This window comes from Gobio gobio (genome assembly GCF_949357685.1).
Source record: "Gobio gobio genome assembly, chromosome: 1".
NCBI classification, from domain to species: Eukaryota; Metazoa; Chordata; class Actinopteri; order Cypriniformes; family Gobionidae; genus Gobio; species Gobio gobio.
In genome coordinates, this window is record NC_137097.1 from 35,200,792 (window position 1) to 35,216,142 (window position 15,351).

The window sequence follows — 15,351 nt, forward strand, 5'->3', positions numbered from 1 at the left end:
TTTCACCGCCGCCATTACTGAACTACAACTCAAACTAGCGCACGACATCAACGTCATCGCTCTCAGCCACTCCCTCTGTTCGCTGATTGGACCGGTAAAAAATTGTTTGGGCGAAAACCTAAGACTATACAGCAGTCCCAGACGTAGTACTGAAGGAAAATGAAAATTGAGCGGAAGTACGTAGGAGAGCAATAATATACTCCCAGCTTTAAATTGTAAATATCAAGATGTGACTATTTACCTAAATGCTAAAATTAGATTGTCACATTCCTTAATAATTGAAAAAGTGACAATGCTGTAGTCTAAAGGTGAATACACTACATGACTTCTGTCCATATATTTGCCCAAATTTCCTGTCTGGAGAAGATTATAATCTAGAGTCTAGAGCTCTGAGTTTCTCATTTGTAAATATGAGTTTGCTCTGTCATTCATGTGCTCCGAGCTCCTAATTATATTTTTGACTCCACTTGAAGTTCACTACACAGCAGGAAAGTGACTCTCTGTGACCAGGAATGAGGAAGCTGCTTTACAGACACGCCTGTTTTACACACGTCACTCAAACACAGAAGCAGGAACTATTTCAACTCCTCAGTTCAGGGAAACAAAGACTGAAGTATTGTTGAGCTGTTGTGTGTTTGTGTCTCTGTATTCATGCAGTAAAATGGCAGAAGCCAGATTTTCTCAGGATGAATTTGTGTGTCCAGTGTGTCTGGATCTCCTGAAGGATCCGGTGACCATCCACTGTGGACACAGTTACTGTAAGAGCTGTATTACAGACTGCTGGGATCAGGAGAATGAGAAGAGAATCTACAGCTGCCCTCAGTGCAGAGAGACCTTCAGTCCAAGACCCGCTTTAGGTAAGAACACCATTCTGGCTGAAATGGTGGAGAAACTGAAGAAGACTAAACTTCCTGCTGAATGTTATGCTGGAGCTGGAGACGTGGAGTGTGACGTCTGTACTGAAAGAAAATACAAAGCCGTCAAGTCCTGTCTGGTGTGTCAGGAATCTTTCTGTCAAACTCATTTTGACCGCCATGAGGAATTTCACTCTCGTAAGCCACACAAAGTGATTGATGCCACTGGACGACTGCAGGACATGATCTGCCGTAAACATGATAAAGAGCTAGAGATGTACTGTATCACTGATCAACACTGCATCTGTGTGTGGTGTATGGAGAGTGAACATAAAAACCACAACACCGTATCGACTGAGGCACAGAGGACAGAGAAACAGGTATGAACTGAAAGCGATTGATCACGCAGAAATGAACGTGCTGTCTTCATTTACTCACCATCATGCCAATCCAAACTGGTTTGGCTTTCTTCTGTGTAATGTAAAAGATGATATTTTAAAGAATGTCTCATTCTGCTATTTTGCAGAAATCAGGGCTAGACTGTTCTGTTATAAATAATTTCCTTCTATCTGCTGATTTCGACTGTCTTACTGTTCTTATCATGCTTGATTCAACTGCAGCTTTTGACACTGTATCCCATCACATTTATATCTCTCATCGTTCATCTATAGGCATCACGGCTAGTGCCCTTTCTTGGTTTACATCCTATATCACTGATAGAAAATTCTTAATTTCTGTCCATAACTTCAAATCTCCCACTTGTTCTCTCTCTCAAGGTGTCCCTCAAGACTTTGTTTTTGGACCTCTTCCTTTCAATATTTATTTGTTACCCCTTGGTCATATTATCTGCTGTCATGGTCTCATTGTTGGCTTTCACTGTTACGCTGATGACCTACAAATTTACATGTCTGTGTGCTCTACTTCTACTCTTCCTCTAGGCTCATTAAATGCCTGTATCACTGACATCAAAATCTGGTTACTACATTTATTTATTTTTAATACTGATAAAATTGCGGTTACTGTTTTTGTTCCACTATTTACTGTTGTTGGTTTGGTCCTGCTATCTTTAAAAAAGTCGGAACTTTATTTATTCCATCATAAACTATTAAAAATCTGGGTGTTACATTTGATTCTTCACTTACATTTCAATCACATATAAACTATCTCCAAGACTGCGGTTTACCACCTTTGGAGTATTGTCCGACAGCGGCCTGCTGTCAGCCCCAAAGACACTGAAACTCTAGTTCATGCTTTTATAATCTTCTCACATGTAATTTGCTTCTCATTGGACTGCAATGTACAAAATTCAGCTGCCAGGGTCGTTTCGCAAGAAGTTTGATGCTCTATAAGGAGACAAAAACATAAAACAAAGTAATCTACACAATCTAAAAAGTGGTTAAAAAAAGAAGTGTGTTTAATTGTATTGACGTGCACTTGTAGTGTACTTCAAATGAAAAGGTTTTTTTTTATTCATTTTTTATGTTAATTCACTAAAGTGCCACTTCATTATTACAGTATATTTAGTTTACCATACATGCTTGATACATTTAACAGTTCACTTTATTTTTACACATATTTCAAATCAAAAGAATTATGAAATTACATATAAAGATGTACTTTTTTTTTAACTATAATGCATTTTTATTTAATGGCAATTAACATGCAGTTACGTGTCTGAAAACATTACGTTCAGTTCACACTTAAGTATATTCTTTTAAAGTATTTTTTTCATACACTTTTTAAAAGAATGCTACTTTTAGAAGTAATTATTTTTTTAAAGGAGAGCTAAATTTCGATTCACAAATCAAATCAAATCAAATCATTGATTACATTTTTTTTTTAATCTAATATGTCAAACTTCACTGGTGTTAATGTCATGACATCATGATGTTTAGTCATGTGACTGTGATTTGCAAGAACCAATGAGATTTGATGTTAATGATGTGCCACCATATTTTATTTGGCCTCTGTAAACAGCCGAGACATTGTTTAAAATATCTTCTGTTGAGTCTCACAATAGACAGAAAGTAATACAGTTCCAAACCTGTATGATATGATATGATACAACAACATGAGGACGAGTAAATGATGACAGAATTAAAACTTTAGGGTGAAGTATTCATATAAAACTAGACACTGATGAAATACTGCTGACATTTCAGTTTCAAATTCATTCATAATCTCATTTCAGGAAACTATGAATCTGTGGTTTGAACTTAAACTTACCAGGCTAGATCTTTAACTCTTTTTGTGTGACAGTAGTTTAACGTGTAATTTCCTGTTGTTGGTTTGTCCTCCAGAAACAGCTGAAGGAGATGCAGTTGAAGATCCGTCAGAGAATCCAGCAGAGACAGAAAGACTCTCAGCAGCTGAGAGAGGCTGTAAAGTCTCATAAGGTGAGTCTGGAGAAGAAGAGAAGTTTGAGACGTCTCAGTGTGTCTCTGTCAGTCCCGCTGAAGCCACTGTGTGATTGTGATGTGTGTCCTGACAGCGCTCTGCACAGACAGCAGTGGAGGACAGTGAGAGGATCTTTACTGAGCTCATCCGCTCCATTGAGAGAAGCTGCTCTGAGGTCACACAGCGGATCAGAGATCAGGAAAAGACTGAAGTGAGTCGAGCTGAAGGACAACTGGAGCGACTGGAGCAGGAGATCAGTGATCTGAGGAGGAGAGACGCTGAGCTGGAGCAGCTTTCACACACACACCACCACATCCATTTCCTGCAGGTAAACACTTAAAGAGAGAATGTTTCTTAACTTACTTGGTAATACACTTGGTAGTAATGTCAAATTAAGTTTTACTTTAAAGCACATTTTAAATAATTGTGTTTTAATAAAAAGGGAAAATTAATAAAGTTTTAGAAAGAGATATTCCAATGCACCAAGCATTTTTCTACTTGATGGTTTCCCATCAGATCTGTTCAGTAAATCACACTTATTTGTATTGCATATATTGTTAATGGCATAGGAAAATAATCACTGTGAACTGGGTGAAGGTGCACGAACCCACTGTGGCAGAATGGATACATATATTGAAAGGTGTATATATATAAATATATAATTTGAGAAAATGACTGCAGACTTGCAGTTCAAATCTGACATTTTTTGACAGAAGTGGGCAATAATCGAAACATATTTGCTTGAAGGAAATAGATTTAATATATGTTTGATTAATGCAGATAATGTACTGGTATGTGGTGTATTCTCATAAGTACTGTCAGAAACTATTTACTTTTGGGTTTTTTTATCCTTTACATGATTAAAGGGGCTATATGCGTTTTTCTGAAATTTAAACTCGCGACTGACACTTGTGGCCAAAAAACAGAACTGCTCTCATTTTCTGCTCGCTCTCGCAGCGGTGGTGACGTCACATCCGCAGACAGCGCGGGAAAAGACGACCCGCCAGAAAATAGGAAAAATAGGAGACAGGCTTATAGGTGCACCCACTGTGAGCGGACAAGGTGTCAGTATGCTCATCAGGAGATGTTTGAGTCATAAATGGTAAAATAAAAAGGCTATTGTTACGTTTATTTTGGGGAAAAAGTTGCATATAGCCCCTTTAATATTCTATGTAAATGTTATATAAAAGTTAATAAGTCTGTTAATAGGAAAAGTTAAATAAAAACCGTTCAAAAAAAGTTAATATTTTAAAAGTAAATTGCAACTTATATTTTAATAATATTACTTATTACTTATTTATACTACGGGGCCGTTGAATGCTTGAATCTGATTGGTTGATGAACGTTCTGAGCACTAGCGTAGCTACGGGTGGCACCCACATTGACAGCTTGCCCATCCTGTCAGATCCAGGGAAATGTTTATTTTTTTAATAATACTATTTTCTAACGTTTAACAATTCTTCAGTAATTATTTTAAATGTGATTTATTTTGTCATGTATTAGAACATTCTATTCTAATATTAATATAAATATGCTAATTAGTCTCTTCAGTTACGTCACGCCAGTAATGTTATGTTCGCGGCAATATATAAGCGGTATCGAATCCAACTAGCAGCGCCTTTTTTTGTCATAAAAAAATGGCTAAACTGTAAGTTATGACAGTTTAAGAAAGAAACACGTCTTGACAAAGATGACAGGACACCATAACCCTTTTGTCGTTTGAAAGTGAACTAACTGATAAGTGATAAACATCAACATCTTCAATTCAAAACCCAGCCAACTCCGACTTGTTTAGAACAGACATCAGCCATACAAGGTAAGCTATGGGTAGGTTTTTAGTCTGGCCCGCCGTGGCATGGCAATCATATATATGCATGTAATATTTGTGAGCACGTTTATTATTGGCAGGTTGTCGATACAGGACATTGTGATTTCTCTTCGTGATATAGTTATCAGGTTACAGCGTTACACGTTACAGCCGTCCACACTTTGATTGATCGCACGGAGCTTAGTGCTTACAGTATTTAGTTTCTGTGACACTATTACAGCAATAGCGGAATTTTAAAGCAACCTTGCAAACGGTCCATCCTCACGTTGTGCTCAAACATTACAAACACAGCTCATACGGGGGCTTGAGAAGGCATCAACATGTAGAAGTTGACTATATTAAAAGACAATAGACAATAAAAGGTCAGGCAGCTCTTGACCGCATTACAGTTCCATATCACTTCACATAGTTAACTGTAATAACGGAAAAACACCATGACAGACGATTTTCCTAAAGTTAATTTTAATATTTACGGGAACTATAAAACGTTGAACAAATGGGCGGCAGGAGTATTAGACGGTCCAGATGAAGAACAACATAAACGGAAGCGGACATCAAAGACAGCCGGCAACAACAAAAGACATAAAATGATTAGCGAAGAACAGCTAGACATACTCGAGGGAGAAAAACACGAAGAAAACACCAAAAAAACAACAGCTTGGGCAGTTAATGTGTTTAACGACTGGCTTAAAGCCAAAAATACGTCTCTGGATGAGGTAGAGAGAGAGGGGGCATCCACTTTAAATACCCTGCTGCGAGCTTTCTATGCCACTGTCCGAAACGCATCCGGCGCAGAGTATTCAGTGTCAAGTTTTATTTCCCTTAGAGCTGGACTGAACCGCTATATATCCAAATACAACATCATTGGTCAATCGGAATTTAAGTCATCCAACGACGTATGAGGGCCGTCCTCAAAAAGTTTCGAAAGGCTGGGAAAGACGTCAGTACTCATCATCCTCCCATCTCCACTGCTGAAATACAGCGCATTCGTCACTCTCCGTATCTGTCACCAGACACAGCAGCCGGACTGGTTCGCAAGGTCTGGTTTGACATTCAGCTGAACCTGGCGAGGAGGGGGCGTGAGGGAAATCGAGAGTTAAGACAGCATTCATTCGTTATTAAAAAAGATGAAAATGGAGGTGAATTTGTTTGCTTGTCTTATAATGCAGAAACAAAAAACCACAAAAAGCCCAACGATCCCAAAAAAGACTGTTACCGAGGATTCATGTCTGCCAACACAAGTGGACCTCTTTGCCCAGTTAAAAGCTTCAAAAAGTACCTCACTAAATGCCCACCAGATGCCACATCCTTCTATCTTCATCCTCTGAAAGCGACACAGGAGGAGCTTGACAGGCGAGAGTTCTGGTATTCTCACGAACCCATGGGTGTGAACTACCTCGGAAATATGCTTCCTTGCATCTGCGAGGCAGTGGGGTTATCCAAAAGATACACCAACCATTCATTAAGAAGCACAGCAGTTCAAATACTGTCTGAAGCAGGGCTGGAGAGCAGGCAAATCATGTCTGTCACAGGGCACAAGTGTGAAACAAGCCTGAGAAGCTACTGGGCACCTTCAGCAGAAGAAAGAAAACAATGGAGCCTGATCCTCTCAGGAAACAAAAATTCAAACGCCACAGAAAATCAAGGCCGGGACCAACAGGAAAAGACAATCTCCACTACACAGCTCCCTGCGCTTGATCTGCCATTTTCGATGTCTAATTTTACAATTAACGGAAGCGTGCAGTTTAATTTCAATAAATAAAACATGTAGGTCTAGATAAATAAAGTTGTAGCATGAATCAAAAAGTAAATATAATACAGCTGGTAGCCCTGCTGCATGATTTTTTTCCCCCGTACAACAAATAATATAGATATGCCTAAGGCCTTTTGTGTTTCATTCATTTTTGCAAAAAAAAAAACAAGCAAAAAACAGAAAATGCAACGATTTAATAATAATTAAATGAATATATATACATTCACAAGCTTTTCTGTCTCATTACTGCAATCACATGTGCTCGCACACATACACTACAGTTTGCACAAAAAGGTGTTTTCAGCGCTGACCTGACGATTTGATCAGTTAGCCTATAGGCCTATATAGTGTAGCAACTTAATGTCTACATTGTCTACACATGACATTTTTTCCACTATAGCGAGGTAATAACAGCGCTGTTTAGAGACGCACAGAGGTAGCCTCTCTCTCTCTCTCTCTCTCTCTCTCTCTCTCTCTCTCTCTCTCTCTCTCTCTCTCTCTCTCTCTCGCTCTCTTTCGGAACTAGCAAAAGAGCCGTTGGATGAGACGCGGAAGAAATAGTCATACTCACAATAGCGATTTAAGTACAAAAACCGGACGAATCCCTTTAAATATATAATCGGATCGATGTCTTGAGGTGTGGTAACCGTAGCATAAGCGGAATAATTGACTCCGGGCCGTTCAATTATTAGAATGATAATGCACACTCCGCTTCGCGTCGTGACCGCATCACCACCTCGGGTGTGCATTATCATTCTAATAATTGAACGGCCCGTCGTCAATTATTCCTTACATATTTAAAAAACATCACAAACAAGTTTCAGTAGAAATTAAAAGTTTATCGTTCATTCAACAGTAACTTTATATTTCAAAGAAAACAGAAATAATTATTAAATTTCATTTAAAGATACATTTAAAAAATCTACTTAAGTTGGTCAAAAAGCTCTCTAAATATTAGCTAACTGAATTTAATAATTCAATTATAATAATTTATAATAATCAAATAATTAGATTAAATTTTAACTATAGTACATTCATTTAATTAAAATAATTAAATTATAATAAATTATAAAATATATAATAAATTATAAATAATAATTGTAATTTGACAAATAAAGTGTGCGCAAAGTTTTTGTTAATTTATTATTTCAGTAATGATACTCTTTGTAAGTGTCCAAAAGCATTTCATTCAATCTGCTCTTAAGTTAATTTTTTTAATTATATTATTTCTGTAATAATTGAAAAGTATGCTAAAGTGTTTTTCTCAAGGAGTGTAAGTGTCAGATACTGGAGTATTAAATGCTTAATATGAGAAGAATGAAGCTGATTGTGTGAAAGTGCTGGACTGAGGCGATTCACTGAAGATAAGTCAAGTCAACAAGAGCCGCTCAGATCTGATATAGTGCAGGAGGTTATTGGCTAAAGTGTGGAGCTGATGAGTTTCGATTTCTGTTTTCTGTAGAGTTTCCAGTCTCTCTCAGCACCTCCTGAATCTACAGACGAACCCGACGTTCCCTTCAGTTCTCTCTACTCTTTTGATGGCATGAGAGAATCTGTCCGTCAGCTGAGAGACAAACTGGAGGATTTCTGCAAAGAGGAGATCAAGAAGATCTCTGACGGAGGCAAAGTCCTTTACAAAGACGAGAGTAGAAAGATCCTAAATGTGAACGTAAAGTTTCAGGAAGGTTACTGCAAATTATATAACGTCCATTAGCACAAAATGCATGCCATTATATAAATCATAGTTATTCATCTTAAATTATATATATATATATATATACGATGTAGGATGAAATTTTGGATCAATCTGATACATGTGTTTTATAAATGAGGCTTCTGGAGATTCATCTGCTCTCAGAAATGAGTCCTTCATCTTAATAGAAATGTCTCAGCAATGAATGTATTTTATCTTGTCATTTCTCTTCACACTGTTCATGTCTGTTTATTTCCACAGTCACATTCACCAACTTGAATCCCAAGACCAGGAACGACTTCCTACAATGTAAGTCACTAAGAAAACAAGCAGAAAAACTCACTGAATGTGTTCATGTGTCACAGTTTGATCAGGCAAACCCCAGAAGGGGTCTATAGAGCTCCGGAGGTCACGTGACCAATTCTGTTTACAACGCCATATTGGCAGGCAGGATCAGCCGGTGCCAGCACGAGTTTCGAGGCAACGGAGTTCACTGCGCACATTAATTCAAAAGACATAGACTTTTACACAGCAAAACTTAATAGATTAAACATAACAGATCCCTATACTGACCCCGGGTCGCTTTTCACGAGTATTGATAAAGGAACGGATAGCTTTCCTGTCAGGACACCGGTTACACCGGCTGTGCGCAAGTTACAACTAGCCTAGTTTGGACGTTAATGGGCACTAAGTTACAACTTATGCACTACTAAATATTTTTGTGTTGCGCCATTAAACTTAGTTGAAGCCTAAATCTACGTATAAACTAAATATTTCCGATCAGGAGTAACATTAACACCCAATCAGCTCCCCAGTTCAGTAGTCAGGGCACTGATCAGGGAGTCAGCCCATTGACTTATGATTGCTGATTGAGACGCACCCAAAATCTGTCACGTAAAACCAGAGTGGATTGATGCACCCATCAATTCTTTACACATATATGATAAATCTGACATCTAGGCCTACATGCTCTTACATTTTAAGAGAGAAACATGTGAATGTATTAACGTTATATGTTAGCAGTTAACACAAACCCGTCCAAAATTGTATCATTAGTTATGTGAGGCAAAAGTAGTTAAGAATGAAGAATAAACTGAAATTCACTGCATTTCAACAACTTACTACGATAAAATGATTTCCCCTTTGATTTCCCCCCACCTGTACTGGCATCCTGGCGCACATCAGCTATCCACCATGCTGTTTTTTAAATTATTTTATAGATACCAAATACAGCCGCTCTAATGGAAACAAACTGGCACACTCTAGGAAACTATAGATCAATGAACAATGACAAGAAACACAGACAAACAGAAACAGAACAAAACCAGAATACAATGAAACTAAACATCTTGATCTTCCTGGAGAAGGTGAAAGAAATCATGATAAAAGTTTTATAATTGATTATGTAAATGATGAGACACTGATGATACGTTGAGCCATGAAGAGTTCAGAGACATTAAAAGATCAGACAGATTCAAAATTCCTGATTCTGTGTTTTCTCTCCACCAGATACACATCCGCTGACTCTTGATATGAACACAGTGCATAAACGCCTCCGTCTGTCAGAGAGGAACAGAGTGATTACATTCACTAACACACAGCAGCCGTATCCTGATCATCCAGACAGATTTGATGTGTATCCTCAGGTGTTGTGTAGAGAGAGTGTGTGTGGACGCTGTTACTGGGAGATTGAGTGCAGTGGGAATAATGTGGGTATTTCAGTGTCATATAAAAGCATCAGCAGGAAGGGATCAGGTCTTGAGTGTGCGTTTGGATATAATGATCAGTCCTGGAGTTTGTTCTGCTCTTCCTCCAGTTACTCATTCTGGCACAATAACACACACACTGTTCTCCCTGCAGTGTCCAGTGGTAGAATAGAGACTGTTCTCCCTGCAGTGTCCAGTCATAGGATAGGAGTGTATGTGGATCACAGTGCAGGAACTCTGTCCTTCTACATCATCTCTAACACAATGAGCCTCATCCACACAGTCCAGACCACATTCACTCAGCCACTCTATCCGGGGTTTAGGATTGGTTCAGGATCACCAGTGAAACTGTATTGATGTTGATTGTAGCGATATTTATTTACCCATAATACTTTAAGATGCATGATAAATCATTTTAATTTCAAATTTGTATGTCTCTTATTTTTTTCTTCATTACATTACAGTTTTTCTCCATTGGTTTGGCTCGTTTCTTGAAACAGAAATTACATTCTCAAAATTGTAAGATCATTTGTCAAAACAGTCTTACAGTTCAGCACAACACTATAGCTCACCTGCAAAAGCTCATACCTCTCCCAAAACCTAAATTTCCTTCTCATTTAAACAGTCAGTGCCCCCAAAATGCTTTGTCCCTTTGGCATTGTGTAAGCACTGCGAGTCAAAATGTTTAGATGTTTTGTGACTATGGCAGAGGACCATTGAAATATCCCTCATGTCCACCTTTCAGTCTTAGCCCAGTCCTTCATTTTTGTCTAGCTAACAGAATACAATAGTGTATAAAACTGAAAAAAAGAAATAGGATTTTAGGGGAAGAGTAGCCTCCAAGGTTTGACATCACACATTGCACTCATACTGCCAAGGAAATTGTAACCATTATCATTCACACACATAAAGTAACTTCCATACATCAGAGTAAAAAGAAAATGTATACAGCATAATATACTGTAATATAACACACAAACTATGAAAATGACCGTCCTCACCCTCCTGGCCATCCACACGCTGCTGTTCTCAATCTTACTGTAAACACTTGTAATATTGTAAAATTTCTACTTTTCTAATGATATAATCTGGGTTTGATTTTTTTCAGAGATTTTTTTGATTTTTTATTGACCAAACAGTACACACAAGACCAGTACTGCTTATTGATGAAAATATTTATTTCTCTCCACATTTGTAAAATCATTCGATTCATTCATGCATTTTCAAAGGTTTGTTTTTTTTATATCTGCTGAGGTTGGGCTGAAGTCTCTGTCCAGCCTCTCTCAATGTCAACCCATGGGTACTCAGTAGAATCGCATCTGATAAATTTGGGCCCCGTCTTCTTTGGCCACATCCTACTCCAGGTCTACCTCTTCCTTCCCCCCTCTTCCCCCCTCTTCCCCCCTCTTCCCCTCTCATCCCCCCTTCCCCTCTCTACCCCATTCCCCTCTCATCCCCCCTTCCCCTCTCTACCCGTCTCATCCCCCCTTCCCCTCTCTACCCGTCTCATTCCCCCTTCCCCTCTCTACCCCTCTCTACCCCTCTCTTCTCCTCTCTACCCCTCTTCCTCCACGGGCTCCCCCTCTCATCCTCACTCTTCCTCTTCCTCGAGCAGGCAGTTGCCCTTGTTCATTTACTTGGCCAGGTGCCTCCATGTTCAGAAATTGTACTGGTCCTGCATGGTCAAGCTCTTTACATACATGTTTGGCAGCTTTCACAGTCATGGACAGCACCTGTAAACATACTGTTTGATTGGTCATCTGAGATATGTGAAAGTCCTCCTTCGTTAAGTCAAGTTCTAGTTTCACCTGACTGTCAATTGATGTAATAAATTGATCAAATTTTCCAAGGGATTCATATATGGTATTCATGGTATTATGTTCTTGACTAATTTTGACAATTGAACAGACAATTGTGCATGTGATGACTTACACAATAAAATGACGCTGACATGTTTTGGAGCGAATGACCATTAGACTGAGAATCAAACAATCAGTTTAGATCAACAAGATCTATTCACTTGCAAACTGTGCTAAATATAGGCTACCTGTACTTAATCATTTGCAAAGATGTACTGAGACATTGAGACATGTACTTTGACATTTGCAATTTGATGAAATTAATGAGAAATGCTATTCTGTTGTGAACAAATGCCAAGTGGTTTGGAGATTTGTCCATGATGTTTTGAGAATGTAATTTCTGTTTCAAGAAATGAGCCAAACCAATGGAGAAAAACTGTAATACATTAATACAACAGATTAATTTCTGTCTATAAAATAATTTGTGTGTGTGTGGTTTCTGTGGGTTTTTTTTAAAGTCCTCTTTGTTTTGATGGAAATCACATTCATTTAGTTTGTATTGTAGTGACACATAAATACATAAATATTTTTGTATTATTACTATGAAAAGTATATTTCAGCTGAAATGATCAAACACAGGATTCATTACAAAATGATCAGATTGAGGTTTGTGTGGTTTTGAATAATGTAATAACAGAAACCGTCGTGAACAATGTAAGGAGTGAAAATGTGCGAAATTACATTAGTGGAGAAAATAATGTTAGAAAAAAAAATCACAGTTCAAATGTGAGGAAGATTGTGATGCAGAAGATGATGATGATGCACTTTCTGAGATTTCAGATATTGAGTCACATGTGATGGAAAGTTATTGTTAGAGGAAAGGATGATGGAAGACCAGGGAGGGGTGCAATTCACAGTCTTTAATTAACAAAGGAAATCGTCCTCAATGATAAGTCAGAACATAAATGTCTGGCAGTAATCTGAGCCAGAACCGAGTCTGCCAAAAGGCTGGAAAACAGTAACACAGGGTTCCACGAGTGTGCATGATTGTGTGAGTGAGTGAGTGCGTGAGTGACCACAAGAGGGAGACAGAGAAAAGGGGAAGGAAGCCCAGGATCATAACAGTACCCCCCTCTCAACGAGCGCCACCCGGCGCTCCTAAGGGCACCTGGCGAGACCGGAGGAAATCAGCGATAAGTGAAGGATCCAGGACGTCCCGGGAGGGAACCCAGCTTCTCTCCTCAGGACCATATCCCTCCCAGTCGACAAGATACTGATGACCGCGTCCCCGACGGCGCATGTCGAGAATTCGACGAACCCTGTAAATAGGGGACTCATTAACCATACTAGGAGCGCGAACCGGGCAAGAGGGAGGGCGAATGGCTGGCTTGATGCAGGAGACATGAAACACGGGATGAATCCGGCGTAAATTAGGCGGGAGGTGAAGTTTAACTGCGACAGGACTTATGACCTTAGCAATGCGGAATGGTCCAAAAAAACGGGGCGATAATTTACGTGAATCGGACTGGAGAGGTAAATTAGAAGTGGATAACCACACTCTCTGACCGCAAATGTAGCGAGGACTCTTAATCCTGCGTCTATTAGCCACAACGGTCATGCGTCTTCTAGCTTGACAGAGAGCTGACCGAACTCGCCTCCAGGTGCGCTTGCAACAACTAATAAAAGCCTGTACGGAAGGAACGTTTGACTCAGAGTCTTGGGACACAAACAACGGCGGCTGATAGCCGAGGCAACAATGGAACGGGGAAAGACCAGTGGCGGAGGATGGAAGTGAATTGTGGGCGTATTCTGCCCAGGAAAGATGCTGAGACCAGGACGCGGGATTCTGGTGGGTGAAACTGCGCAGAATGTGTACGACAATCTGATTGGTCCGTTCAGCTTGGCCGTTAGTTTGGGGATGATACCCGGACGAGAGACTAACCAATCAGGCGACAAAACTCTCTCCAAAACTGAGAAGAGAACTGGGGACCCCTATCTGACACTATGTCAGTAGGTAAGCCATGTAGCTTAAAAACATGATCAACCATGATCTGGGCAGGCTCCTTGGCAGAGGAGAGTTTAGCGAGCGGAATAAAGTGGGCCGATTTAAAAAAACGATCTACCACGGTAAGGATAACGGTTTTACCTGCCGAGAGGGGGAGCCCGGTGATAAAGTCGAGAGCTAAGTGAGACCACGGCCGTGAAGGCACCGGTAACGGCCGAAGCAGACCGGCTGGAGGGGAATTACCAGCCTTAGTCTGCGCGCACATAACGCAGGAGGTAATAAATCGTCGCACATAACGCTCCAAAGAGGCTCCAAGGCTCGTCCCGTGGATACGGGAACAAAAAGAAGTCCCCAAGGAACATTGCGCGGGACCGTGACTCGAGAAAGAGAGGTAAAGAGGTAAAGAACCGGGTAAAGAACAGAGCCCAGCAGGCTTGACGAGCGTTGAGTCTCTTGGCCTTACGGATATATTCGAGATTACGGTGATCGGTCCAGACCAGAAAAGGAACAGGAGCTCCTTCTAACCACTGTCGCCACTCGCCTAACGCTAGACGAATGGCGAGCAGTTCGCGGTTACCTACGTCGTAATTGCGTTCAGCGGGAGAAAGACGGTGAGAAAAAAAAGCGCAGGGATGTATCTTTCCGTCAGCGGCGGAACGCTGGGAAAGAACAGCCCTGACCCCCACCTCAGAAGCGTCGACCTCGACAATAAATTGTTTAGAGAAGTCAGGGGTAAGAAGGATAGGCGCAGTAGTGAAAAGGGACTTCAGAACGTCAAACGCGGTTTGCGCAGAATCTGACCACCTAAACTGGGACTTGACTGAGGTCAGAGCAGTAAGAGGAGCGGCCACTTGACTGAAACCAGGTATAAAACGACGGTAAAAATTAGCAAATCCGAGAAAACGTTGAAGCGCAAGACGGGACTCGGGCACGGGCCAGTCAGTGACTGCCTGGACCTTAGCGGGGTCCATACTGATCCCCTCTGCCGAGATGACCGAACCCAGAAACGTAACTGAGGAGGCGTGGAAAGAACATTTCTCAGCCTTTACATAAAGTCGATTCTCCAAAAGCCGCTGAAGGACACGACGAACATGTTGGACGTGCACCTGGAGTGATGGTGAAAAAAATCAAAATGTCGTTGAGGTAGACGAACACGTTGAGCATGTCCCGTAGGACGTCATTTACTAAGGCTTGAAAGACCGTGGGGGCGTTTACTAACCCGAAAGGAAGGACTCGGTATTCAAAGTGCCCGAGGGGCGTGTTAAACGCGGTCTTCCATTCATCCCCCTCCCTTATACGCACTAGGTGATAGGCGT

The 15,351-nt window shown here is 40.3% G+C and overlaps 1 protein-coding gene across 2 annotated transcripts; it reads left to right on the forward strand.

Annotated features, from left to right (window-relative positions):
- Positions 1-570: 570 nt before the first annotated feature.
- LOC307136192 (tripartite motif-containing protein 16-like) lies at positions 571-10,708 on the forward strand. Of its 2 annotated transcripts, none has more exons than XM_079832983.1 (6): positions 571-1,234; positions 3,155-3,250; positions 3,346-3,579; positions 8,295-8,454; positions 8,787-8,834; positions 10,035-10,702. In XM_079832983.1, the coding sequence occupies exons 1-6, from the start codon at positions 662-664 to the stop codon at positions 10,586-10,588; spliced, it is 1,665 nt and encodes a 554-aa protein (XP_079689109.1). In that variant the 5' UTR covers positions 571-661; the 3' UTR covers positions 10,589-10,702. The 2 variants fall into 2 exon arrangements, with proteins under 2 accessions (XP_079689109.1, XP_079689108.1); XM_079832982.1 differs by having other exon boundaries at positions 582-1,234; positions 8,295-8,517; positions 10,035-10,708.
- The last annotated feature ends 4,643 nt before the right edge of the window (positions 10,709-15,351 follow it).

Bases quoted from the DNA above. Each gene is read 5' to 3' on its own strand.
- LOC307136192 (XM_079832982.1), top strand. From the start codon at position 662: ATGGCAGAAGCCAGATTTTCTCAGGATGAATTTGTGTGTCCAGTGTGT. The intron at 8,518-8,786 runs GTTACTGCAAAT...TTATTTCCACAG, and splicing joins GAACGTAAAGTTTCAGGAAG to TCACATTCACCAACTTGAAT. The intron at 8,835-10,034 runs GTAAGTCACTAA...TCTCTCCACCAG, and splicing joins CAGGAACGACTTCCTACAAT to ATACACATCCGCTGACTCTT.